This window comes from Marmota flaviventris, chromosome 1 (genome assembly GCF_047511675.1).
Source record: "Marmota flaviventris isolate mMarFla1 chromosome 1, mMarFla1.hap1, whole genome shotgun sequence".
Lineage (NCBI taxonomy): Eukaryota > Metazoa > Chordata > Mammalia > Rodentia > Sciuridae > Marmota > Marmota flaviventris.
The window spans coordinates 12,233,238-12,257,324 of record NC_092498.1 but is presented as its reverse complement, the minus strand read 5'-3'; the positions used below and the strand labels follow the sequence as shown (position 1 = coordinate 12,257,324).

Sequence of the window (24,087 nt, the reverse complement as noted above, 5' to 3'; positions counted from 1 at the left end):
ATGGAATATCTGTCAGAGGGATTCTGCAGGGGTGTGGATGAGGGAGGCTGGATTTTGTATCCTTTGCAGAGGTTGGAGTTAAGTGGAGCCATGTCTTATCCCCTCACCCCAACCCCTGCCCTTCTTGGACCCATCAAGATGGCCCACTCCACTGCAGTAGCTCCGCGGGGAAAAGTGGGTGAGTATTTCTCTGCCTTTGTTGAATGTGTGACAATAGCAACAGGAGATGGCTAAGCCCAAGGTAAGCAGGGCCATAAGGTGATGCGGTACAAGACAAGAAAAGCCACGTGACTGTTCCAGCTCTGACTGAGGTTTCCTGGAGAAGACAAAACAACGCTCAGGTCAGTCAGTGCCCAAAGCACCTTGATGAATGAGCCTTAAAGTCCCAGCAGCCCAAGATCTGCTCTACAGATCTGCATCCTTCAGACAAAAAGAAACTGTTCACTATCTCCTTGGAAGACTATTTATCTCAGCTTTTCGAGTCTCCACAGCCTTAGCCCAGGACCTTGCTCAGCACAGCATAACAAATGCCAAGGGAGATTAGTACATTAATTAAGATCACAAGATGAGTAAGTTGGCTAAAATGATTTTCTCTGGAGTATATTAAGTCAGCTATGTATTTGTGTTTGATATTTATGTGTTTTGATTAAGATTTCTTGGATGTTTTGTGAAATGTCAGAATAAAAGCTATCTCCAAAGAGTAAGAGATTGTTTTAACCTTTTCCTTAACTAACAATAAAAAAAAGTTAAACAATTAGAATGCCTTTGCCTTTACATTTTACCTTTTGTGGACTTTTTTTATTTTTAAAATTTTTTAGTTGTATCTGGATACAATACCTTTATTTTATTTATTTATTATTTTTATGTGGTGCTGAGAATCAAACCTAGAACCCCACATGCGCTAGACAAGCGATCTACCGCTGAGCCACAACCCCAGCCCTCATGGGTTTTTTAAACAATTCATTCTTATGCCTGTATTCTAATATCCAAGAATATGAATTCAATTTATATATTTGGTATTTTTCATATAACTGCACTGGATAGCAGAAATTTTTGTTTCCATTTTTTGTTTTGATTTTGGTTTTAATGGCTAAGTAGCTAAACAATATGTCAGACAAAGTCCTGATCTGAAGAAGTTGGTTCTATGTCCCAGTAAACCCCTCTGTGCTGGACCACCCAGGACAGTTGGTCACCCTAGCACCATTCAGATAACTGAAGCTATGTTCAGATTCAAGTATGACCTTTCAACTGCAGCTATGAACTTCATCCCAGATCCATTTTTTTAAGAGCAGGAGATGTGCACACAAAAAAAAGAATTTGGACTATACACTCACACTTGCACACTCACCTACACTCACCCACATACCACCTGCTCAAAATCTTCTGAAGACTTCCTACTACCCATAGACCTTCCCACTAGCATGCAAAGCCCTCCACATGCATTTCTGGTCTACCTTTGCTGACAGGTCTTGATTTTTTATTTTATCCACTCGACTGAATATAATCATTTTTTTCTTTATTTTAATCTTGGAAATTTTCAAACATACACAAAACAGAAGAAATTGTGCACTGATCCCTATGTATCTGTTACTCAGCTTAACACCCATCAACACTTAGCCAGTACTAAGTACTGAAGGCTTTCTATAAGGGTTATTATATGTTTCAAATATTTCTAGTAGCTCTAGCCCAAAAGATTTTGTGGCTTCTTTTGCTTCCAGTTAAATTTTAGTTCCTATCACAGTTAATTAGATGCTGAGATCCGTCTTTGAAACACACACTATCTGATATGTACCATCCTTGTGATGGAAAGATCTATACATTTCCTCAAATTCAGCAATGTCTTTAATGTGGATCATTTGGTTGCAAAAAAATAGAAATCAATGCAGAGCAGCAAAAGCATGGATTACCAATGTCATTCCGAGGATTTCATGGAACCTCATCTAGGAAATTTCAGGAAATAAGACTGAGATTCATGAAAACTGGACAACCATCAGAGAGTCTCCTCCTCTCCTCTTCCCCCAGCTTTTCTTTTCTTCCTCCGTCTCCCTTCTCTCCATCAACTCTCTCACTTATCAGTTCTATTTTTCTGCATCTCTCGGCACATCTGTTCTGGGATCCTCTCTTCAAACCACCTTTCATTGGAAAGATGTTCATTACCCTCATGATTGCTTATATTTCCCTCTTGCCTTTAGTTTGAGACTTTCCAATGTGTAAAGTTTTCTGATTTCCACTGTGTAAATAATTCTACCATGTCGGAATTCAAACTACCCACACGACGGTGCTGATTAGGGAATTGGAAGAAATCACACCAGTCATCTCTCTCTAGATGGTCGGAGTCAACTCCAACACACCACTGTCTCTTTTCCAGACACAATGGCAGAAACCTTGAACATATTTATTCTAGAGCTACACTGTCTAGATTTCAACAATCTAAATCACAGATCATAGCTCTGTGATCCTGGCAAGTTGCCTAACTCTTCTAAGTCTAAACTTCCTCATTTTTAAAATAGGGATAATAATAAACAATGTTTTACAGGGTAATGGTAATGCGAAAAATTCTTAGAATAGTGCCCTGCAATTAGGAAGTATTTTAAAATGCATCCTGTTATTCAGTACTGAGGAGCCAGTGGTAGTGTTTGGGCTCATAGCCACTAGATGGCGCCCACCTCTGAACTATTGTTGAACTGATTTATGATCTTTTCTGTAGAGGTATCAGCAACTCAACTTTTTAACAAGCCACGATTTGATTATATGAATTAACTCACAACATTTTCCCTCTGTAATAATTGAAGTGAACATAGGAAAGTTATGTGCTACTGGCCCTTTCATATGGCCACTTCTAAATCTCTAAGCAAAAGCTATTTTCAATCAAAAATCGCTGGTCTCCTTGAGTTATAATAAAAATTAAAACCAAAGCCATATTCATTCCTCAAGGGGTCCACTTCCTGGCTTTGCTCTCCTCCTCTGGTTCCCCTTCCTCAAAAGAAAACAAGATGGCTTCAATGCTGATTTGCATTATTACATTTCTCACTAGCCACTGAAAGGACATCATCAATCAGTTCAACAATAGTCCAATTCTATAAATATTTATTAAGCAACTGTATGTCTGAGATATAATGTTGGATACAGGCATAGAGGACATAAAGGCAAATAAGAATCATAAAGAAGCAAGGAATTTCCTATCAAAAAATCTACTCAATCTTCCTAGAAATAAAATATTTACTTTTTGATGAACCCAACAACCTACTCTAAAACTTACGTAGAAGAATAGGAGTTCTTGAATAGTGAATATCACTACCAGATATTAAGATACAGCAAATTATAAACAAAGATAACAAGAAAGTAGGTATATAGACTGACTCACTTATCCATGAGAACTGAAGATATGTCGCCCATAAAAGTGGATAAAGGACAAATTGCTAAGTGGGACTGAGCACTGGGGCTCACTATTTAGAAAGAGACCAAGCTGGATCTCATCCTTGAACTTTATGCAGAGGTAAATCCAAATAAATAAAAGATCTAAATGTAAAGAACAAAGTTATAAACTAATAGAAGAAAACATAAATAACTTTGTAACCAAGGGGTTGGGAATGACTTACTGTACCAAATCCCAAAAGTGGACTGGGATTGTGGATCAGTGATGGAGTGCTTGCCTAGCACATGTGAGGCACTGGGTTCGATCCTCAGCGCCACATAAAAATTAATTAATTAATTAATTAAAAGTATCATGTCAATCTACAATTTAAAAAATCAAAAAAACAAAAGCAAAACAAAATAAAAATCCCAAAAGTGCTCATCATAAGGCAAAGACTGGATTTCCATTCAGTGAAAGGAGAGGAAGAAGACATAATGATATCTGAACTCTATGAAACCACCAGCTAGGCTATACAAGGAAAATAGTGGGGGGGGGTGTGGTGTGCATGCACGCGCGCGTGCACGCACACGCATAAGTAGGCAGAGGAAACCCAGTTGACCAGCAAACAGAAGAAGTGTTCATGCCTACTTGTAACCAGAAATATGCAAATTAAAACAACAATAAGATACAGTCATCACCTTTTATCCAGGGTTTCATTTTCTAAAGTTTCATTACTCCCAGTCAAGGTTGAGAACAGTATAGTAAGAGATTCTGAGAGAGAGAGAATGTTCACATAACTTTTATTATGGTATATTTTTATAATTATTCTATTTTATCATCACTTATGGTTGCTAATCTCATACTGCATCTAAATTGTAAGTTAAACTTTATCATAGATATGTCCATTAGGAAAAAGAATAGTATATATAAGGCTCAGGACTATTTGCAGTTTCAGACGCCCATTTGGGAGTCCTGGTATATATCCTCTGTGGATGAGAAGGGACTACTGTACCATTTTACATTCCTCAGAATAGCCAGAAATTACCAAGTGTTGGTGAGAATGGGAAGAAAGGAAAACCTTGGTGTTTCTGACCAGAGTGCCACACAGTACCATAGTTCTGGCAGCGACTTATCAGCACTGGTGAAATAATGTATTCACATAGATCTTAACTCAGAGATCCACTCCTGAATGTGCTCCCAGAAGAAAATCCAGCACAGGTTCATGAGGGGATCTCCTTGCATTGTTCTTTGTGGAGGAAGTGAGTTGAAGCTCATGGCCAGGATAAAATAGGACATAACAGTCAGAAATAGTGAGATAAACGTGTCAATAGCAATGAGGTGAAAGTGTCAAGTGAAAAACACAAGAGGCAGAACAAGACCTGAAGTCCAGTGCCATCTGTATTTATAGACAGCTTCTCACAGTGCATTTTAGGAGGTAATGATCATGCCCAAGGTTGTCACCAATCACACGCAACAGCATCTATGTCATGATACAGCATAGAAGGTAGAAGTGTGGCTTCCAGAGAGGGACCACTTGAATTCAGATCCTGGCCCTGCCAACTCACTCTGACACCATGTACAAATTCCTTAACCTTTCTATAAATCAGTTCCATTGACTGAAAAATGGGAGTTAATCATGGCAACTACTTTATGGGACCCTTGAAGGACCAACTGAGCTAATAGAAGTTGCTTAAACTATGCCTGTGTCTTTGTTGTTATTGATAATAATATAAGGGGGATATCACAGTGTAAAGGAAAAGATTTTTAAAAGGGTACAGACCTGTATCATACGAGCTGTGAATTAAAGGGAATGAATAACCAAACTCTGTACTACAGGTCAATAACACACGTGCCTGTCATCCCCCCTACCCAAGTTTATAGTACAGTGGAGGATGCTGACAATTTCAATATCATATGGCAAGGTCTGTCATAAGAGAAGGCACAGATGGCAAGAAAACACAAGAGAGGGCCCTACAGCTAGCCTGGAGACTCACAAAGGCGTTCTGGAGAGCAAGAATCTTGGAAGCAGCTTGATTCACAGCTTAAGATTTGGAGCCCGAATCAGGATCCCAGTTGTGTTCCTAGCCTGTGTAATTTGTGGCAAGTTATACTCTCAGAGTCTGGATACCTAAAAAACACCCAGGCCCTAAGAATATACAACTGAAACTCAAAGACCCCAGTGGGGCCTCTGCAGGGGCCTTGCCTGAGCCTTCTCTGCAGGTAGCCCTGTCTCTGCAAAAGCAATTCCCCTGCATATCATCCATGGGTCATGTGAAAGTTGAGCTAAAGGCCTGAAAATGTATTTCCTGGCTGCTTTGTTCAGAACCTGGAGAGTGGAGCTGCCTCACTCTTCTGCAATCCTCAGCAAAATGAGGATGTGAGCATGGTAATCAGCTCAAATCTTGAAAGCAGAAGGTGGCTGATGCAACCTTTAAAATCATGAGGAGGTAATTACCAGCCAGAGGCAAAATGTCCTTTGAGCAACTGGTTCATGGGCCCCTGACAGTCAGCCCACATGCTGTCCTTGGCATGAGCACCACAGGCCACCAGCTGCTGCATTGGAAAGAAACCACACTAAGTCAGCACCTAGAATGTTATTTATTTTGCCCCAAGAAGATTGTTCTTGATACAAGAAGGGGGATTTGATCACTGGAGTGATCAAATGGAAAACACTTGCTAGGTTTGTTCATTTTCCTCCTGGAAAGAGCATGAAAATAAAAATTCTCAAGTGGCCTGAAATTTGCGTAGGAATCCACATTGGGACCAAAGAAGAAAACAAACACAGCAGGAATTCCTACAGGCACAATCCCCACCCCCAAGACAGAACTGAATGACATGTTCTTTAACACTTCTGAAACCAAGATGAGATGAGGGAAGAAGACAAGATTTGTTCTTAGAAATTGAAAATTCCAAACAAAGGAAGTGGTCACCAAAGTTTTGTGTTAAATCGGCAGAGGTTGAATCAGGATCTCAAAGATTCAGTTCACACCCTCATCACTCACAGGCTTTAAGGTCTCATAATTTCCCCATCCATAAAGTGGAGATGATGGTGATGCTAACTATCTGAACAGAGACTTTGGAGAAGTCTATCCTTTTGTTGTTTTTTTAATTAAGACAAACCTATCATCAAATCTGCTTGCTAATCCCACTCCTAGGTATCTATCCAGAAAAATACAAACATATGCCCACACCGAGATTTGTATGCAAATATTCACAGCATTGTTCATAATGGTCAATAACTAGAACACTAAAATGTCCATCCTCTGGCTAGTAGATGAATAAATTAATACAATGGGATATTTTTCACCAATAAAATGTAAATAAATAAATAAATAACAACTGGTGTATGCTTCCACACTGATGAATTTCAAAAGCAATATTGCTAAGTGAAAGAAGCCAGATGCAAAAACTGTATATTTATGTGAAATTTAATATATGAAATTTAAATATATTTATATGAAATGGCTACAAAAGGCAAATCTATAGAAACAGCAAATCAGTGATTTCCTGGGGCTGGGGCTGGGAGTGGGATTGAATGCAAGCTGGCACAGGGGACTTGGGGGTTGATGGAAATATCCTAAGATTAAATTGTGGCGAAGGCTGCACAAATGTATCAGTATACTAAAATCCATTGAATGGAAGTGTTTACAGTAAATAAATATAGCTGCTAAAGGGCTGGACATGTAGCTCAGTGATAGAGCACTTTTCTAGCATGTATGAGACCCTAGGCTCCATACCCAGTACCACAATAAAGAAATAAAGCTGCTGACAAAAAGTAGTACCTATCTCATAAGCTTGTTATTTACAAAGCACTTGGAACAGTGTCTTAAATGTAGCAAACTCTGTGTATGTTTGCTAAATAATATATATATATATATATATATATATTTGTGGTGGTGTGATTCATCACAGGAATACATTACTAACAGTTCCTGTATGTTTTTCTGCTCCACAGGAAGCACTTCTAACAACTTAAGCAATGGAATTCCTTCTTTTCTGTGAAATGTTTATAAAATCACGAAGCTTGAGGTCATTCAACCAGAGACTCTGTCACATGACCACCCTTTACCTGCCCCGGGTCCAGCCTCATCTCCTGTACTGCCCTCTCAGTCCTGCAGCTAAAGAGCCCTTGTCAGTTCCTCCAGACCCCAGAAATGGGTTTTTGCACATGTTGCTGGCTCTATGTGGGATGTTCACCTGCTCCCCCCACCACACACACACTCTTTCTGTCATGGATGTTTGTGTCCCCTGCCCCAAATTTTGTTATGTTGAAATCCTCATTCCCCAGGTGCTGGCATCGGGAAGTGAGGGCTTTGGGAGGTGACTGGGCCATGAGGACCTCTCAGGAATGGGATGAGTGTGATTAGGAGACCCTGGAGAGCTTCCTTTTCCCTTCCTCCATGTGAGAACAAAATGAGAACCGGAAGGCGGGTTCTCACTGGACACCAAATCTGCTGGTGTCTTGATCTTGAATTCCCAACCTCTAGAACTATAAAAAAATAAATTTTGTAATTTATAACTTTCCAGTCTATACTATCCTATATTTGCAGCATACCTAACTTACATTCAACGGTCTATCTCCCACCTACCATTCAACTCTTCGTTTGGTCACTTTCTCTGGGGAGCTGTTCCTGGGTTTATTCTCGTTGTCTTAAACCCTCTCTTCAGTACACATACACACACTTTATATTGGATTTGCCAACCAACTTAGAAAAAAAAATTTTTTATTTATTGTTTTTATGTATGCATGATAGTAGAGTGTATTTTGGCATATTATACATATGTGGAGTATAACTTATCCTAAATAGGATCCCATTCTTGTGGCTATACATGATAAGGAGTTACACTGGTCATGTATTCATATACATAGGAAAGTCATGACTGATTCATTCTACTGTCTTTCCTAATCCCATCCCCCCTTCCTTTCATTCCCCTTTGTCTAATCCAATGAACTTCTATTCCCCTGCCCTATTGTGTGTTAGAATCCACATAGCAGAGAGAACATTTAGCCTTTGGTTTGGGAAGATTGACTTATTTCACTTAGCATGATAGTCTCCAGTTCCATCCATTTACCAGCAAATGCCACAATTTCATTCTTCTTTATGGCTATATAATAATCCATTGTGTATATATACCACATTTTCTTTATTAATTCTTTTGTTGAAGGGCACCTAGGTTGATTCCATAGCTTAGCTATTGTGAATTGAGCTGCTATAAACATTGATATGGCTGCACCACTGTATATTAAAAACCAGTAAATGGGATAGTATCAAACTAAAAAACTTCTTCACAGCAAAGGAAATAATCAAGAACTGAGAGAGCCTACAAAATGGGAGAAAATCTTTGCCATCTGCACCTCAGAAAGAGCATTAATCAACAGGATATACAAAGAACTCAAAAAACTTAACATCAAAAAACAAATGATCCAATCAATAAATGGGCAAAGGAACTTAACAGGCTCTTCACAGAAGAAGAAACATGATTGGTCATCAAATATATGAAAAAAATGTTCAACATCTCTAGCAATCAGAAATGCAAATTAAACTACACTGAGATTCCATCTCACTCCAGTCGGAATGGCCATTATCAAGAATACAAGTAACAGGCTGGGGATGTAGCTCAGTTGGTAGAGTGCTTGCCTAGCATGCACAAGGCCCTGGGTTCAATCCCCAGCACCACAAAATAAAAAGAAAAATAAATAAATACAAGTAACAATAAATATTGGTGTGGATGTGAGGGAAAAAGTACACTAATACATTGCTGTTGAGACTGCAAACTGGTGCAACCACTCTGGAAAGCAATATGGAGATTCAAAAAAAAAAAAAAAAAAAAAAACAAAACTTGGAATGGAACCACCATTTGACCCAGTTATCCTATTCTTTGTTTTATATCTAAAGGACTAAAATGAGCAACTTTTTTTTTTGTTTTGTTTTTTCACTCCCACATCAAATAATTAGCCAGGTGCTTATATTCCTCAGCACTCAGAATACCACCTCTCAATAGTGCTAAGCTAGTTACCACACTTTGAGCACATGGACCTTTGGAAGACATTCCAGATACAAATTATAACATATTTCATATAGAAGTAGAGATTGGCTTTTTGGATTCTGATAGGCTGTAGTTATGTGCTAATGAATACACGAGAAGCTGTATTTTTACTGTGTGTGCTCTAATTTCTAAATTAGTAATGTTCAAAATAGTTTTAATAAAGTTAAATAAGATTTTTTTAAAATGCTGTTTCAATGCAGTATATGAAATTCTCATTTAAGACATGACATGTTAGCTGATAAAAATAGGGCAGATCATTCCCCATTGTCCCTATAATTACTGTGGGATAATGAGTGAGTCTTCCTCATCCCCTACCAGTCTCTCTGTTACACACTCAGAAGAATGTAAAAATTCCCTTCATTTTTTTGCTGCTCATTTAGTGAGCTTTTCAATGATCTTATGATCAAAGATACCAGGTTCTTGACACACAGAGTTTCAACTCTGCAATTTATATTCTCAAAATCTGCTGGGGTCTTCTGGAAGCTGTAATTATATTTTCTTTCCCAGGCCACTTAGGTGGGCTAATTGGGCCTGCAGAGTCCTCCTTCTCTTATCCATAGTTTCATTTTCTAGAGTTTCATTTCTGCCATAGTCTACTGGTGTCCAAAAATACTAAGGGGAAAATCTAGAAACAAATAAAATTCATAAGTTTTATATGGCCAGTCTTTCTGAGTAGCTTGATAAAATCATGCACCTTTCCCACTTTGATGTGAATCATCCCTTTCTTTGTCCATGGTATCCCCACTGTATATATCACCCACCTCTTGGTCACTTAGCCATCTAGGTTGTAGTACTGAAGTGCTTAAGTTCAAGTAATACTTATTTTACTTAATAATGGTTCCAAAGTGCATACTTTTAGTGCAGTATTTTGTTTTGATTATTCTATTATTGCTGCTAATTTCTGTGCCTAAGTTACAAATTAAAATCATAATTATGTTTGTACAGGAAAAAACAGATAGGTTTTGGTACTCTATCCCATTTAAAAGCACACAGTGACCTTCAATCTGCACCTTCGATTTCAGTTATTTCCCTGGGGATCTTAAATGTATTGGGAGGGTGGATAAGAGAGGACTATTATGTTGTCAATTATGTTCTAGCCATTGTGCTAATTTTTGATAAAGGCAACACAAGAAAATGTGTAACGGGGAACTTCTACAAGGCACCAGTCCTAAGATGTTCATGCAACTGCCATGTAACAATATACAGCTAACGTTTATTGGCATGCCTTCATTTCTCACAACTCTTAAGTCATTAAGTAGATCCCATTTGCTGGAGGAATGAGGTTCGGAGGGGTCTAGTGGTTCGCTAAATGAGCACAGGTAATTGGGCGACCCCACAAACGTCTCACACCACCCTCTGCGCCCCGGCCTCCACCTCATACGGGGCGGAGACTGCAGGTGCCAGCCCCACCCCTCTCAATCCTCGCGCGGGTCTTCTTCGGGTGCACTCTGCACGAAGCCGAGGCGAAATCCTTCGCGATTCGCCCCATTGGGCCCCAGGAACGTCTCTCCACCGCGGTGGGCGGGTCGAAGGGCGGGCCCAAAAAAGCAAAGCGGGCGGAGCCTGGGGCCAAGGAGCAAAGGTGCTCTCTCGCAGCCTTTACTCCAGCTGCAGTCCGCCTCGCTTTTGGTCTCCTTCGCTGCAGCATGGGGCCCTTGCCGCGCACCCTGGAGCTCTTCTACGATGTCCTGTCCCCGTACTCCTGGCTGTGCTTCGAGGTGACAGTGGGAGAGCCTGAAGGGCGAGGGCAGGGGGTAGCGCGAGCGCAGAGCAGTGGAGCAGAGGCCTCCAAAAATTCCTGGAACTGCCCTTGGGGTTAGGACAGAGAGCGCACCTGATTGAAGTTCACTGTGTGCTTTTAAATAGAGTCGCAGTCCTAATTTCCAAGTGGAGTCTTTATTTCCTAAGATGGTACAGTTGCTTTCCACAATAGTGAGAAAGAACGGGGGCAAACTCCAAATAATCAAGAACGGGATGGAAACCATCCACAGGAACAAAGATCATGGAATGGATTTCTAGGACTGGAGAGTGTTTTGATCTTATCACCAAACAATTCAGTGCTCTTAACACCATTGCTCTGCCCGTTAGTTGGTTGCACTGAGCCAGCCCCATCCCTTTCCTTCAGCATGTCACTTTTTCTGTGGTCACACTGGCTCACCTCCTCTGCACCAGTAGGTCCTGTGCAGGTATCAGAAGATCTGGAACATCAAGCTACAGTTGCAGCCCACTCTCATTGCAGGAATCATGAAAGACAGCGGTAGGAAAGGAGAAGCATTTGGGGTAGGCTGGGCGGGGGTGTTGCAGGAGGGCTGATCTCAGTGGTCTGGAGGAGCTGTCCTCAACCAAATCTTTATATTGGCACCTGCAGCTAGTAATTTACCCTCTGCCCTTCACCCAGGGAGGGATCCTCCAAGCCTGGGACTCTTAGGTCTTCTCTCAGCATGTACAATTCTCCACTGCCAGGAAACAAGCCCCCAGGTCTGCTTCCTCGCAAAGGACAGTACTTGAAAAGTGAACTCAGTCTCCTGAAACAGCATTTCCAGGTTCCCCTCAGATTCCCCAAGGATTTCTTCTCTGTGATTATTGAAAAAGGTAACAAGAGTGGGCTGCATGTGGGGAATCAAGTGGAGAGCAGAGCAGCTGGAGATCAGAGGGCCAGGAAGGAGGGACTCTGGAGACTAACTTAAGTGAAGCATCCTTAGGAAACTTCAGGATCAGAGCAGGGTGAGCTAAAGGTCATGGGGACTTAGACTGAGCAGGGCAAGTTGGTCATGGGAAACTTGGTGAAAGGCTGCAGGTGATAGAGCCTTGGGGACATCAGAATAGCTGGTCCTCCATCCTGATACAAAGGAGAGGAGCCCTATCTCTGAATGCCTCTGCCCACAGGAAGTGTATCTGCCATGCGATTCCTTACTGCTGTGAAAATGGAGAACCCAGAGATGCTGGAGAAGGTGTCCAGGGAGCTATGGATGCGAGTCTGGTCACGGGTGAGGGCAGGAATCTGGGAATTCACTGGGGGTGGGGGGTGGAGGAACTCTGGAGGATCTGACCCTTTTGAGGCCCATTTCTTGAATTCTGATCGTGCCCTTCCCTGTTGTCACACCTCTCTCCTGCCACACTGCTTCCTGCTGAGTATTCTCTTCTTCCTAGGACCAAGACATCTCAGAGCCCCAGAGCATCCTGGCTGTGAGTACCCTGACTCCATCCCCAGTACAATTGTAGAGAACCTGAGAACAGCTGGCACTTGAGAGGGAAGAACACAGTATTTTTCATACTGCATGGGAAAGGCCCGAGAGGTTTGGAGAGAAAGAGTATCTGTGTTTAAGGGAACAAATTACCAGAAAGCTGGAATGAGGAGGATTCTTAAAAGAATGTCTCAGAGGCTGGGTATAGCTCAGTAGTAGAATGTGTGCTTAGCCTGCTTGAGGCCCTGGGTTCAATCTGCACCAAAACAGAAAAAATTCTCATGGTTGCAAGAGGAAATGCAAAATGGGCAACCGTGGATATAATGTATTTGATGAAAGAAGTCAGTGGGAAAGAGATGATCAGTATTAGAATTCCAGATGGGGAAGGATGGAGTATTCACAAATCTCCAAGGACCCCAATACATGCAGAGTAGAAAGCAGGAGACTTTAAAAAGACAAAAAGGGATAACTGACAAGTGCCAGAATTATATAGACACTGAGTGAAGAGCTTGAAGCATCGATGCCAGACAGACACAGGGGCTTTAAAGTAAAATGTTCTTTAGGATTAAGTCAGGAAATTCAGAACAGTATTTTTCCTCCAGCTTACAGAAGATAGATGATGCATATTCATACCTAACAAATGGTGGTGAATCATACCAGTTAAATGTAACAAAGATCAGTCAATACATCTGCTGATGTCTTTCTTTGTTCCTGAAAAGTATATGCATATTTTTAACCTGCTTTTTTTACTTATCATTTTCTGCTCCAACCTTAACTTTTTGAAGGTGTTGTTTATTGTCTCTAGCATTCCACCCAGTGACCTTTCTGTTTACTTATCCATTCCCTTATTGTTGAACATTTGTTTGGTCCTGGACACGTTCTCTTATTTAACCTGTCAAAGATGATGAGTCTTTAGCATGGACTTCGTGAAGTCAGGTTGCAGTGCTTCTCAACCTAAGCAGTACATTAACAATACATAGAACAACTGAGTGCCACCCTATTCCCAGAAATTCCAATAGAGACTGGGGGATGGATTATACATTAGAATTTTTTTTAAACTCCCAGGAGATTTTAATGTGCAGCTCAAGAGGTAAGAATCACTGATCCCAAACCTTAACAACCACCCTTAAACTGAAGTCTTTATCATTCTCTTGAAGCCAAGTACGTAGCTGTAGCCATGACCTTATTCCAGAGTTCTGAATAGTTCCATGGGAATTAGAATCCAGCCACTGATTCAAAACAGCATGAGAGCTGAGTGTGTACCTTGGTGGTAGAGCAGTTGTCTAGCATGCTTCAGGCCCAGGCTTCCATCCCCTGCACTGCAAAACAAACAAAAAAGCAGCATGAGATATTCAGGAAATCCAAGAAAGGAAGGAACCACATGGGCCATGGTGACAGGACTTAAATTCTAGGGACTTGGAATCTAGTGTTGCTGCCAACAGCCTCTGCCTCTGAGCTAGTAATTTGTAATTCATTCCTGAAGGGAAGAGGTAGGATTAGTTGATTTCTAAGATGCTCTCTGGCATTTAGTTTCTGTGAGTATGATTCTGTGCCCTCTGCTCTTTTCACTTTTGTGAAGATTTTAGAGAAAGAAGAGTTTCTCTTGACAAGAATTGACCACCACTGATGGGTGGGTCAAGACATTGCCAGGAAAGCTTGGAGGAAGAAAAAGAACAACCAGAATTTTCTATGGAGCTTCACCTTCATAGTGCCAACAGTTATATTCCCTCATGTCCCCTCAGGCTGCAGAGAAGGCAGGTCTATCTGCAGAGCAAGCCCAAGGCCTTCTGGAGATGATCTCCACAGCCGAGGTGAAAAAGAAGCTCAGGGAGGTCACAGAGGTGGCCTGTAAATATGGGGTGAGTGACTGTGTGTTCCCAAGCCCCATCCTGAAGGTACAGCCTGAGAATCTCTGAGCATGGGGTTCCTACCCAAAAGCCCCCTGTCCTCATGAGTCCTTCTTAGCTCTCCCAGGCAATCCTTTCCTCTCTTCCTCTGCCTGAGCCCAAGATAGGTGGGGAAGGAACATGTTGAGAGAAATTCAGAGCCTCTGTGCTATAGAAGCAGAGAAGGTGCCTTGCATCATGGAGCCTCTTTTCAAACATTTGTTTGGTGGCTTTGCTTCTATGGTCCCTAATAAAAGTTACTATAGCCTTCCACCCCAGACTAATAAACACCTGGTCCACCTTGCCCCCTGCACTACTAACTGCTTTCTCAGGCCTTCGGACTGCCTGTCACCGTGGCCCATGTGGATGGCCAAACTCACGTGCTATTTGGCTCTGACCGAATGGAGTTGCTGGCATACCTGCTGGGTAAGTTCAAGTTCCCGCAGCCTTTGATTCCAGCCCCACTTCTGTTATATCAGTTGACTAGACAGAAGGGTTCAGAGCAAAATATTCTTGGCACATCCAACAGGAAGCCTTGGATAGTCAGTGCTGCTCAAGGTCAAACGGGGTGGGAGGTGCCACCACCACCCCCCATGGAAGAGAAGGAAGCCTTTTGGCTTCCTGGAAAACCCCCGTGGGCCAACTTCTCTGCCAACTCACTTGAAAATAGGGTGTAGACATCTGTGATTTTCTTCATGCAGGAGAGAAGTGGATGGGCCCTGTGCCTCCAACCCTGAATGCCAGACTTTAAGATTGTCCTGCAGGCTCTTGGTATCAACAAGCAGGCCTATTGTCACACCTCTCTCCTGCCACACTATTGGAGCACTGGACTTGGATTTCTCTCTCTGGCAGGGTGTCCTCTGTGGCCCCAAAGGTGCTCTCTTACACCTGTCCCCAGGGATAATGGGGAGTGGGCCTCTCCTTAGCTGTGGTTACCTTTAATTCTATGCCTTATAAGTGCCTTATGAAAGCCCCAAATTCTGCTATCCCACAAAATAAACCTAATACCATCAGGCAAAACCTTTCTATGTCTGAGTCTGCTGGTGGTGTTGCCATACCCTCAGTCCTACAATCACATCCTGTCTACTGTAGGAGTGGAGCAAAAAGAGCTCTTTCAGGACAACCCACCCTGCTCTTTAGCCTCCTGTTGGACAGTTGTGGGGCAGACCTGGGGAAACAATCCCCTCCTTTCCTTAGTCAGTCGCCTGTTTGTCTCTGTCAGGGACAGAGGACGAAGCCACATAAACTTTGTAACTAACCAGTTTGCCAAGATATGGAATAATGTACTATATTAAAATATCACATTGTGCCTTATAAATACACACAACAATTTGCAACATAATTAAAGGTATTAAAATGTTACATAAGTACTGTCAGGAAAAAAAAAGGATGTAATGAGATTATAATTTTGTGATGCTCCATGTTTTGCCTTATCCCCACAGTATTATGCGCACAGACCAGCTTCACAGGCTTGCAGCCTACACATTCACATGGCCTTGCAAGTGGCTTTACCCTTGCAGTCACTGTCTTGAAATTCTTCATAATTTTTAACATGCAGTCCTGAATTTTTCATTTTGCACTAAATCTCACACATTCTGTGGCTGTAGCTGATCCTGTAAGCACATCATACATGCTGAGAAAATGCTTCCTGAATAAATGGAGCAAAGAAGAGGGAAGAGAGTCAGGGAGAGAAGCAAAACAGAGATGGAGGTAGCAAGGAGGAGGAGACTGCAAGGTCGCAGGAGAGGAGGATGAAGTTACAAAGTTGAAAAGTCAAATGGAGAGTGCCGGAAATGCTGCTGCTGGGAAAGCAGGGCAGATGAGTGATAGTGGGAGTCTGTGTGGAAGTAAGCATTGGACACCCATTACCCATCATTTTCCTTCTCGAAGGAGTTTCATTCAACTGCTATTCCTATGCACAAGCAAAAGTAGAAGCACTGAAAGGTGGCCAGAGGCCAGCAGAGGCTGGGAGGCCAACTGGACCATTGCTTAATTGTCCCATCCCCTTAATCCCAGCTAAGAGAGTCTCTTTAATCTTGGGGAAAAGTAAAACCTTGGCTTGGATCAGACACACACCTTTTGAATTTTTTAAATATCATTTAATTGTTTAAATATCACTAATTTATTATAAAGGCATGGAAAGCATTTACATGATACAAATCTAGAGAACTGCAATGGAATGGGCAGCTGGCTTCATGTGCTGCCATTTGAACAGTGATGTTTTTCTACTGTTATGGTTTGGATGTGAGGTGTCCCTCAAAAGCTTCCAAGTGAGACAATGCAAGAAGGTTCAGAGGAGAAATAATTGGGTTATGTGAGCCTTAACCTAATCAGTGAATTAATCTTCTGATAGAGACTAACAGTGGCAACTGAAGTGGTGGTTGTCGCTGGAGGAGGTAGGGATTGGGACGTGGCTTTGGGGTATATATTTTGTATGTGGAGAGTGTAATCTCTCTCTACTTCCTGATCACCATGTGAGCTGCTTCCTCCCACACTCTTTCACCATGATGTTCTTCCTCACCTCAAGCCCCGAGGAATAGCACAGGACTTCTGTGGACTAAGACCTCTGAAACTGTGAGCCCCCAAATAAACTTTTTGTCCTCTACAGTTGTTCTAGTTGGGTCTTTCAGTTGCAGCAACAAAAAAGCTAACTAAAACATGTACTATATGTTTTAAATAAATGAATAAAATATGTACTATAAATAAGAAATTTTTATTTATTTCAGCTAGGCGCGGTAGCACATGCCTGCAATCCCAGGAGGCTGAGGTAGGATGATTGCAAGTTCAAGGCCAGTCTCAGCAACTTAGGGAGACATTGTCTCAAAATAAAAAATAAAAAGGACCAGGGATATAGCTCAGTGGTAGAGTACTCCAGACTCAGTCCACAGTTCAAAATCTATATTTTTTTAAAAAATTTGAATCTCAGTTTAAATAAATCACTAATATGTAAGTCTGTTTTTAATCATTATTTGATATTTTCCTAGGTTACCACCTCTAAAGAAATAATCCTAACTCCTTTTTATAGCCAAGCCCATGTTCAAGGGTGTGGCTGGCTTTAGCTTGTGCCAGACTGGAAAAGATTTGAATAGGGTGTGTGTCAATTAAGGGGAAACCAAGGGATCAGAAGATCATGACTCATTAAATCAGTAAGTATTCACTAATTACCAATAAAATATTTGACAAGTATTTATTCCCTGCCCCATGCCTATTACCGAGCCATGCATAAAAGGAGTGTGGACAAACCCTGCTTCCTCCCTGGCACATTCCCCATCCCCACCCTTCCCAGCACTCAGTGTCCTCTCTGAATCCCAGTAGCACCTGTGCCTCACTCCCAGCCCCGGTCACTTGGAACTTTGTCTTACAGTTAGTTGTACAGGCATCTGTCCTCTCTGGTCTGTAGCTCCCAGTGAGTGAGATTCCTCTCTGAGCTGCCTCTTGAATGCACCCCTTAGATTGTCCACATCGCCAGTGCAGGATAAAAATTTGTCAACTCCTTCCCTCAGAGCATGAGGAAGCAGGGCCCCAGCAGCAGAAGTGTGGCCAGCTACACCTTCTTTGAATTTGGTCATACCTATCAAAAGCCTCACTTTGAGAAATGTTTCTTATATATACATGTAAATAAAGACAAATGGAGAAAAATATTAATTGCAGAATCCTGAAAACAATCTAAATGGTTATCAGCTGGAAAGTCATTAAACACATTAATAGATGTTTCCTAAAATACAATAAAATCTCTCAAGCACAAGGCCCTGGGTTCAACCCCCACCACACACACACACACACACACACACACACACACAATAAAATCAAATACATGTTTTATAATATAAAAATGTATTTCAAAAGTTGGAAAAAATAATATTTGCATATGGAATTGACTGGGAAGGGATATGAAGAAACTTTCTGGGCAATAATAATGTTTCACATTTTAAATGGAGTTGAGGTCACACAAGTGTATGCCTTTGTCAAAATTTGGAGCATGAGCTACTTAAAATCTGTATGCTTTGTTCTACACTGATGTTACTTCAAAGCAAATATTGAACTCAATTTTTGTGCATGCTGAAGTATTTAGGCAGAAGTGTGCTTACGTCTGCAGACTTCTTTGAAATGTACTAAGGATTAAGATATATTGATGAGCCGGGTGTGGTGGCATACACCTGTAATCCCAGAGGCACAGGAGGCTGAAACAGGAGGATGGAGAGTTCAAAGCCAACCTCAGCAAAAGCGAGGTGTTAAGCAACTCAGTGAGACCCTGTCTCTAAATAAAATACAAAATAGGGCTGGGTATGTTGCTCAGTGATTGAGTGCCTCAGAGTTCAATCTCCAGTACTCCCCCCATCAAAAAAAAAAGATACATTGATGAATGAACAAAGGCATAGATAGAAGGAGAAACACATAATAAAGCAAGTACATATAATGTTAATTGCAAGATTAGGTCGTGGATACACTACAAAATTCTTTTCTGTATGTGTGTGTGTGTTTTTTTTTCCTGGTACCCAGGGGCACTCAACCACTGAGCCCATATCCCCAGCCTCTTTTTTGTATTATTATTATTTTGAGACAGGGTCTTGAGAAGTTGCTGAGGGCCTTATTAAGTTGCTAAGGCTAGTTCAAAACCTCTCCATTCTCCCCACCCAGCTGCTGAGATTACAGATGTGTGCCGCCATTCCTATCTACATATTGCTTTTGCATACTCATGGTCTCTGTCAGGGTAGTGTGAACACAGTTACCTAGAAAACACCAGGAAACTTCCTCTGGGGAAGGGATCCAAGAGACCAGTTTAGCACTATAAGGAGACTTGCTTTCAACTATAATCTTGTTAACTATTAAATTTTATACTACAACTTAAATTATTTTTAACTAAATAAAATAATTATATTTTAGTAATCTCTAACTTTTATGTTCTTCAAGATTTATTAATATCCACAAGATACAATCTCCGATACTGTCCTCAATCATTATTTCTTTCATATGGTGTTTTATCTCCCTACCCACATCACAAAAACCCCAAAGATCAAGATCAAATGTTACCTTTCCTGGGTAGGGACTCTTGGAGGTGAGCACCAGGTCATGTGCAATGTTAACAAACAAATGTTCCATGTGACATCAGGTGCCCAGTCACAGGATGGTCCCCCACCCTGGTCTCATACAGATGTGCCCCTTACATTCAAACCAAAAACCTGCAGTTCACCAAGGTGAGGAATACAAATAGAAAGGGGGCAGTAAGCTTGGGCTTAATTTCCCCAATTTAGGGATTAGAAACTGAAGCTCAAAAGGTTATGTAACTTAAGCAAGGGCACACAACTTGCAGAAATGAGCTGTTTAAAACCAGGTTTGGCCATCTCCAAAACACACGTGCTTAACCCCAATGCCTTCTGTTTGCTGGTATTTTTAGGGAGCACACATGTGGGACTTTTGCTACCATCTGAAGGCATTTCTAACAAATGGTGCTTTTGTTGTTGCGGCTGCTCAGCAACAACCACACTCACTTTCTCAAGTTTCAGAAGAGCTTTTGGTGACGTCCTACTGTACACCTGAGCTGAGGCAACTGCCCAAACACCATTGTTCACATTTTCTCTTAGGGAGCATTGTATGATACTGAAACTAGTAGTGAGGGCGCTGGCACACAGTTTTCCTCCATTATTGGAGGATTTATGGTTCTTTGGAAGAAATAAGATAATTGTGGAGCAGAAAATCTGTCTGAATTAAAAGGTCACGGCTCTGAATTTGGTTCTAACTAAATAAATCATGCATTTTTCTCTGAACTGGTTTCCTCCTCTGTAAAATGAAAATGATGATCAGACTTACCCTTCATGTTTATTATTAAGGATCTTCGTATGTGGGTCCAATCAATTGTTTCTACACAGATAAATAGCTATGACCACCAATATCCTTTCAGAAGAAGCCAGTGGCCTCAGCATTAGGATCTCCGGTTGTTCGGTCTTAAGTAGATGATGGAAAGTTAGCATCCTGGTGCACAGCTGCAGTCTTAACTTCCCCTCCTGCCTTATGTGTCCCTAACCTTCCCTTATTGTCTGGTGGTCTCTTCCCTCTTCCCATAATGATCTGAGACAAAGGAAATGAAGCTAATACTGCACACATATCCATATTCTCTCTCTCTCTCTCTCTCTCTCTCTCTCTCTCTCTCTCTCACACACACACACACACACACACACACACACACACACAAACAAACAAACAAACACCACTGTTGGGTTAAACACTGATCAGTGCCCAGGAAAGCTTGCAGTAAGATAAAGTCTCTAAGGAATGTGATACCTCAGGAAATAGACAGGGGGAAATTGGCCATTTTCTTATCTTCTATCTTTAGGAGAGCATCTGAAGAGAGGATTGTGAAATAAAGGAATGTACTCATAATACATCTGGGGAAAACCACCTGTGCAGTGGGCTGCAGCCTATCGTGCATATTCCCCTGGCTGTAGGCACATGCATCCCTCCGTTACATCACCATGGCCGCTGCTAAGGAGTAAGTTATAAAATGTCCAAAACCTCTCTGTTGAGTCTTCCAAACTCTTTCTTTGGGACTGGAAAACAGTAGGCTGGAACATTTGCAGCCCTGGGGTGAACACTCCACGTACCCTCTGCTACAGCAGCCTGGCTAGACCCCCACAACTGTCCCTGGGGGCTGTGGATTATATTTGTGCCCCTCTGTCTGCAGCTTCCCCCTTTATTCCCAGCTAACAGGCAGAAGGAAAAGAGTCCAGTCTTGAGTGGCTCCAGGACATTATAGGCTCCAGCCACTCTCCATTTCCCAGCACCTCCCTCACAGAGACTTGCTGCCTGACCCAAAGCTAAGGAGTGGCTTTGGATCCACAGAGTGTCATGAGGCCTCAAGCAAGGTGGCTTCTGATACTGGAATCAACTCTACTGAGCTCATACCTACCCTGTGACAGGAACTGTACTAGTTTCAGGGTTTCAAAGATGACTGAAACTAATAACTCTCCTTAAGGAACAGTGGAAGAAAAGTATATAACCAGGAAAAGGCCCAGATAAAGGAATAAAAAAATGATGTGGCTATACAGTGCAGACAGGCTCCAAAGCAGGTATCACCCCTAAGTGAATTTTGAAGAATCAAGAGTTAAACAGGCCAAGAAACACACACACATACACACACACACACACCCCCCTCTGACAGGTTGGCAGGAAAGAGGCAGTCTGCAGCAACAACAGCAGAAGCTATGCACCCACTCCAAGCACACACCATGGCTCACTAAGTGCCAAGCACCTTGTGGTCCACAAAGGTGAAATAAGAAACAAAACAACCACTCTGGTCAGAAAGACAGGCAGAAAATAAATTACCTAAATAAAAGGCAAACTGCCCAGGCTGATTAACTTCCAGTGCATTGAAAAGAAGAGAAAGGTTAATTCTACTTTGGGTCCTAAGTACAAAGATCACTAGGATGGGGGAGCCCGCTCATCAAGACTTTGTATGGATAGGTGGAAAGGAAATCCAGGTGGGGATAGTAGGAGGTCAGCCTTGGTGGGAGAGGGGAGGAGGAAGACTGGGCAGGACAAAGGGATTGGGGCAGAAGAGAGGGTGGGGCCAGTGGACTCCGCCTCCTTCCCCCAGCACCCCGCCCCACCCCCACCCCACACACAGACCTGCTTCCTGCAGTCTATGGAAACAGGTGAGCAGGAACTCCTGAGGCCGCTTGGGGGGCGGGGCTGGGGTTGAGGAATTGGACTGGTGTGTCAGGAGGGGGTCTATAACATTTTGCTATATAAACTTCAGGAAATTGGCAGGCTGGTTTGGGGATATGGACTGCTTCAGGATTGTTACTGTGAGAGAAAAGTTTTCCCTTGTCTGCTAAACTTGCTGCCCCTGTTCTGACTCCTAGCAGAAACTTGAAACCCCAGTTTAGTGAGTTGGGGATGGAGTGGTGTCTGGCAGATATGGGGTCAAAGAGGACAAGAGTGATCAGGGCCTTGTCCCCTACCAGGCCTTTGTAAGATTCTTTCTCACATAATTGTGTCCCTGTGGCTCTGCTGCGTCAATGTGTACTTTCTCTCTTTACTAGAGCATGGCTGACTGTGGGGACATTGGAAGATAACCGGGACAGACAGGGTAAGTGATATACCCCTTCTCTTTCCAACTGGATCAGACTGAAAGCCTCTAGCTGGAGAAACAAAGAAAGGGTGGAGGTCCAACAGGTGCAATAATGGAGAAAGGCAGGCCTGCCCCATCACCTGGATTCCAGAATCACCTGGATTCCAGAGATGCCGGTGTGCACTGAGGCCGTGGCAGGGTGGCCTGCACTGGATTCTGGATGGTTTACAGGGAAGATGGAAGGGAGACTACAGGTAAGGAGAAAGGAATGCAGGCAGAGCCAAGACACAATAAACTCACTTGAATGCTGGAAGTCAGAACTCTTGGGCTGGTTTCCTGCCACATGATAACCTAGAGAGAACTGTGGACTTGGAGGGGATCCTGCAGGTCATTATTTGAGATTGAAGCACATGGAACCCACCCGAGGAATATAATTTGTTTACCTGGTACAGCCATGATCCCAATTTCTAGTTACACACCATAGCTGTGTATCTCTTTGCAGGCATTCTGGGCAGGGCCATGGTGCCAAGCCAATTGTGGGGGAGACTGGAGAAACCACTTCTCTCCCTGAGTTGTGCCTCCCTACTCCTGGGGCTGGCTTTACTGAGCATACGGCCAGACATCGCCCCTGTTGCTTATTTTTTTCTCACCTTGGCTGGCTTCTTCTTGTTTGCCTCCCTCCTGGCCTGTTTTCTGGAACGGGGGCTCCGATCAATGCAGACAGAGAGCCCAGAGACCCCAAGCAATGCACGGTGAGTGAAGGTGTGGGTGGATGACAGGAATACACACTGGGACCATCCTTCCTCTACACCTTTAGACTCTAAGAGACTCTGCTTTCCTCCTTCACTGGTACTAATGAGAGCAAGGGTTAAGGACCAGTAGAGGGGTCTGGATTGCAAACAGGAAAGGGGAAAAGGGGTCCTTTCAGGAAGCCACTAATGACCTTATTTCTTCTCCCTCAGGGACAATGAAGCTTTTGAGGTGCCAACATATGAAGAGGCCATGGTAGTGTTGGAATCAGAGAGCCACCCCCAACAGCTGGATCAACCACCCCCTTACAGCAGTGTTGTAATCCCCCCAGAACTTGATGGGGGACAACCTAGCCAATCAGAAAGGCCCGTGACACATAGACTGGAAAGACGAGTGGGCTCAGAGGGGGCTATGACCCCAGGAGGAAGCCCTGGAAGAGTTCTGATCAGCCTTCGGCTTCGGGGACCGCGGGTCATATCCACTGCTCCTGATCTGCAGAGCTTGAGGGCAACCCCCAAAAGGGAGCCTCTTACTCCACCCCCTGCCTATGATGTCTGCTTTGCTCACCCTGATGATGATAATGTTTTCTATGAAAACAACTGGACACTCCCCTAAGCAACTCTCTCAGGACTTATGGCTCTACATCAGACCCATTCATTCATTTGACCAGCATTTCCCAGCGCCCACCATGTGTCAGGAACCGCATTTCTGCCTGGACATCAAAAATGGGGACTTGAATCCAGAGGGGAGTCGGGCTATGGTAAGCCTTTCCCAATGAAGAAATGGGTAACAGAA

At 42.7% G+C, this 24,087-nt stretch overlaps 2 protein-coding genes and 1 non-coding gene across 5 annotated transcripts; all 3 read left to right on the top strand.

Annotated features, from left to right (window-relative positions):
• Nucleotides 1-8,962: 8,962 nt before the first annotated feature.
• On the top strand, nucleotides 8,963-9,036 carry Trnaa-agc (transfer RNA alanine (anticodon AGC)). Its single transcript has one exon. It is a non-coding gene; the product is annotated as a tRNA-Ala (tRNA).
• A 1,929-nt stretch (nucleotides 9,037-10,965) lies between these two features.
• Nucleotides 10,966-15,498, top strand: Gstk1 (glutathione S-transferase kappa 1). Of its 2 annotated transcripts, XM_027943406.2 has the most exons (8): nucleotides 10,966-11,121; nucleotides 11,579-11,660; nucleotides 11,867-11,995; nucleotides 12,290-12,390; nucleotides 12,554-12,589; nucleotides 14,331-14,447; nucleotides 14,807-14,900; nucleotides 15,176-15,498. In XM_027943406.2, exons 1-8 carry the CDS (start codon nucleotides 11,050-11,052, stop codon nucleotides 15,223-15,225), a joined length of 681 nt encoding a protein of 226 aa, XP_027799207.2. In that variant the 5' UTR covers nucleotides 10,966-11,049; the 3' UTR covers nucleotides 15,226-15,498. The 2 variants fall into 2 exon arrangements, with proteins under 2 accessions (XP_027799207.2, XP_071467561.1); XM_071611460.1 differs by lacking the exon at nucleotides 14,807-14,900.
• Nucleotides 15,499-15,592: 94 nt separating this feature from the next.
• Nucleotides 15,593-24,087, top strand: Tmem139 (transmembrane protein 139). Of its 2 annotated transcripts, XM_071611446.1 has the most exons (5): nucleotides 15,593-17,620; nucleotides 20,806-20,961; nucleotides 22,514-22,560; nucleotides 23,045-23,294; nucleotides 23,505-24,087. In XM_071611446.1, the coding sequence occupies exons 2-5, from the start codon at nucleotides 20,945-20,947 to the stop codon at nucleotides 23,905-23,907; spliced, it is 717 nt and encodes a 238-aa protein (XP_071467547.1). In that variant the 5' UTR covers nucleotides 15,593-17,620; nucleotides 20,806-20,944; the 3' UTR covers nucleotides 23,908-24,087. The 2 variants fall into 2 exon arrangements, with proteins under 2 accessions (XP_071467547.1, XP_027799261.1); XM_027943460.2 differs by lacking the exon at nucleotides 15,593-17,620 and having other exon boundaries at nucleotides 20,647-20,961.

What these genes read in the sequence shown, in the direction of transcription:
- Gstk1 (XM_027943406.2), top strand. Translation starts at nt 11,050, where the DNA reads ATGGGGCCCTTGCCGCGCACCCTGGAGCTCTTCTACGATGTCCTGTCC. An exon ending in AGGTGGCCTGTAAATATGGG is followed by an intron (nt 14,448 to 14,806) that starts GTGAGTGACTGT and finishes CTGCTTTCTCAG; the next exon opens with GCCTTCGGACTGCCTGTCAC. An exon ending in GTTGCTGGCATACCTGCTGG is followed by an intron (nt 14,901 to 15,175) that starts GTAAGTTCAAGT and finishes TTCTTCATGCAG; the next exon opens with GAGAGAAGTGGATGGGCCCT.
- Tmem139 (XM_071611446.1), top strand. An exon ending in AGATAACCGGGACAGACAGG is followed by an intron (nt 22,561 to 23,044) that starts GTAAGTGATATA and finishes ATCTCTTTGCAG; the next exon opens with GCATTCTGGGCAGGGCCATG. An exon ending in GAGACCCCAAGCAATGCACG is followed by an intron (nt 23,295 to 23,504) that starts GTGAGTGAAGGT and finishes CTTCTCCCTCAG; the next exon opens with GGACAATGAAGCTTTTGAGG.